We start from the raw sequence: 2,651 nt of genomic DNA, 5'->3' as shown, positions 1-2,651 counted from the left end.
CGGCAGGTGGAGCAGGGAGGGCGGGCAGCTGGCTCCGCCACACCCCCTTCCCAGCAAGGTGACCCACCCAGTCCCCCCGCCAATCCAGCGGTCCCAGGGAGAGAGACAAAAAAAAAAACAACCAGACCAGAGATAGCCTTAGGCACGATCTTTATTCACTTGGACACTGTACAAATATTACATTTTCCTTTTGTTGAAAAAAAGTATAAAAATAATCTTTATATAGGAATCCATTCGTTACTGCAAATCTTTCTAAATCTCTGCAAATGGCTCTAAATGAGGGTAAATGAATAAACGAGGGACTATTGGGAGGAGGGAGGGACTCACCTGCCCAGATTCCTAGCTAGAGACCTCTGTTCCTGTTAGCACCCTTCCCCTTCCCCCAATATCACCTACAGGTGGTCAGGGCTAAGGGCCAGGCAGAAGGGAGGCAGGACAGGTCCAGGAGGAACTCTAGGGTCAAGGGGTGGAGAGAAGTGAAGGAGGCAAGGAGTGGTGCTGGCAAGTGCCTAGCCCCACCCCAGCTTCCCTCCTGGGAGGGGGGAGAGCTGACAGAAACAGGGCAAGGGGGAGGTTAGACAAGCTGCCTATGGAGTGAATGTGTTTCCTCACTCTGTGACACTGGGTGGCAGCAGAGCCTGGGCTCAGGGGGGGCACAGGGAGGACACAGGTGGGGGAAGGCTCCAGAAAAGGAGAAGCAAATATTTTGGCTCCACCATGGAGGGAGCTGAGCCCCTTCTGCTCTCCCAGACAATGCAGGTGTCGGTGCAGGAGTGGGAGCTGTGGCCAGAACTGTGCAGTGAGGGAAAGCTGGGGAAGCCGGAGTCTGTGGCTCTCAAGCTGTGTGTACGGCTGAGATGTAGGAGGTCCCCAAGCAGCCCTCAGGTTAGACAGTCTGTGTCCCAGCCACACAGGGCATGTCCCCGTCAGAGGTTGAGAACAGGCACATCAAAGAGGTCACAGACGCCTTCACTCTCATCCAGGTTGTAGATGTAATCGTGGTCTCCGGGGGGCGGAGAAAGGCGGAGAAGGGGGGCAAACACTGCAGAGAGCACCAGACTGAGGCCTGAGGTCAAGGCCAAGGCCCCCCACAACAGCCGCCCAACCCCCTGCCCACACCCACCCCCCACCTTCCTGGGCCACCCACCTTCTGAGGACATCAGCTCCTCCAGTAGCTCCGAGCTCATGCACTCTGGGGAAGGAGGGAGACCTCACTCACATTCTGGCTCCTGCCTCTCCACCCACCAAGCCCATGAAGAGGACCTCCCTCTGCCCCCATCAGGAACTTTTACACTATGTCCAGGTACCAATCATAACCATAGGTCCTCAGAAGCTGCAAGACCCAATAAGCTGTGCCCCGTCCCCAGCCCCAAGGAGGAACACAGCCCTACCTGGTGTGGGATCAAAAATTTCTGACAGCTCTTTGGGGAGTTCCAGAACTGAAAGACAAGAAAGCCATGCTCAAGGGCACAGAGGTCCAGCCTGGTCCCACTCTAGCCCCCAACTTTCTCAGATCCTATTCCACCCACCCTGGGGTTCCACATAGCTGAAGAGAGGAAGGCCCTGCCCTAAGCCAGGCTGGCATTATCTGGTCTCCCTTGCTGACAAATTCTTCAGTGCGGAGTCCAGGATACCAAAGGCTCATTGCAGGTGACTGGTACGCCCTTGTAACTCAGAAGTGCTGCAGAAGGGCAAGCAGACCACTCCCTTTCTGGGTCCAGCACGCATATGCTGACTGATGCAGGATACCCTGTGTAATGGAGGATACCCTGTCTGATGGAGGATACCCTGTCTGATGCAGGATATCCTGCCTGAAGAATGCCCTATCCATCCTTGCCCTTACTGAGCACTTCCTTGGTGCCAGGCTCAGACAGCACACCCGAGCAGGGTTACCTGGCAGAGGAGGCAGACACTTCCAGAGGGGCTGGAGCTACAGGGTGACAACCCTGCTACAAAAGTCTCATCAGGAGGATGCGCATGCAAAGCAGAGGAAAACGAAGCCGGGGAGGAGCGCCGCGGCTGGCTGAGCACCAGGGATGTCACAGGCAAGGTTCAGGAGCTCTGGTTTTACCCAGCAGGCCTTAGGGAGCCATTAAAGGTACTTTTGTAAACAGGAATGCCAGTCAGGTTGTGTTTCAGACAGACCCTTGTCGGTTGAGGTAAAGAGGAGGATGCTGAAGAATTTACGAGAGAGGTGGCTGGCAGTGATCCTGAGTGTTGGGGATATAAGAGATATCTGGAATTGAACTCACTTAGGTGATGTGAGGTGAGAGGTTGAAGGAGCTGGAACTGGAAAAGCAAGTTTTAGTTGAGAACACATGGGAATGAAGTGCCCATTGGATGTGCAGAGGAAGGCACATGGACACAAGGATGGAGTTCAGGCAAAAGATCTAGGCAAGACGGAGGCTGGGGCTCATCTAGCCCTCTGCAGGTGTGGAATGGGACAGAGGCCCGGGGGTGTCAATGGTTAAGGAAGCACCAGGGAGAGGCCAGAAGGGAAGCCGGTAAGAGGAGCCAAGAGCTGGTGTCATTAAAGCCAAAGGAGGAAAAAAGCATCAATACGAAGCAAAAGAGCAGCAGAGCACATGAGCCTCAAAACCCACTGGAGCTGGCAGTCAGGGGTGGGTATCAAGAGCATGGGGTGTGAGGTG

General features: G+C 54.8%; 1 protein-coding gene across 9 annotated transcripts in view; it reads right to left on the bottom strand.

The window, feature by feature from the left end:
- Positions 1 to 133: 133 nt before the first annotated feature.
- Positions 134 to 2,651, bottom strand: part of E2F4 (E2F transcription factor 4) — a 6,997-nt gene continuing 4,479 nt past the window's right edge. For 4 of the 9 annotated variants that reach the window (XM_023763083.1, XM_023763079.1, XM_023763084.1 and 1 more), the window contains exons 8-10: positions 1,392 to 1,439; positions 1,148 to 1,192; positions 134 to 1,059 (exon numbers count right to left, since the gene is read on the bottom strand). In XM_023763083.1, the coding sequence (XP_023618851.1) occupies positions 887 to 1,059; positions 1,148 to 1,192; positions 1,392 to 1,439 (266 nt within the window). In that variant the 3' untranslated portion in view covers positions 134 to 886. The remainder of the gene's footprint in view (positions 1,060 to 1,147; positions 1,193 to 1,391; positions 1,440 to 2,651) is intronic. The other 5 variants (XM_006099398.2, XM_023763082.1, XR_002831816.1 and 2 more) reach the window with 4 other exon arrangements.

Source organism: Myotis lucifugus, unplaced genomic scaffold (genome assembly GCF_000147115.1).
Source record: "Myotis lucifugus unplaced genomic scaffold, Myoluc2.0 scaffold_274, whole genome shotgun sequence".
Taxonomy (NCBI): Eukaryota; Metazoa; Chordata; class Mammalia; order Chiroptera; family Vespertilionidae; genus Myotis; species Myotis lucifugus.
The sequence above is the reverse complement of the archived record's forward strand: the minus strand, read 5'-3'. Positions and strand labels throughout refer to the sequence as shown.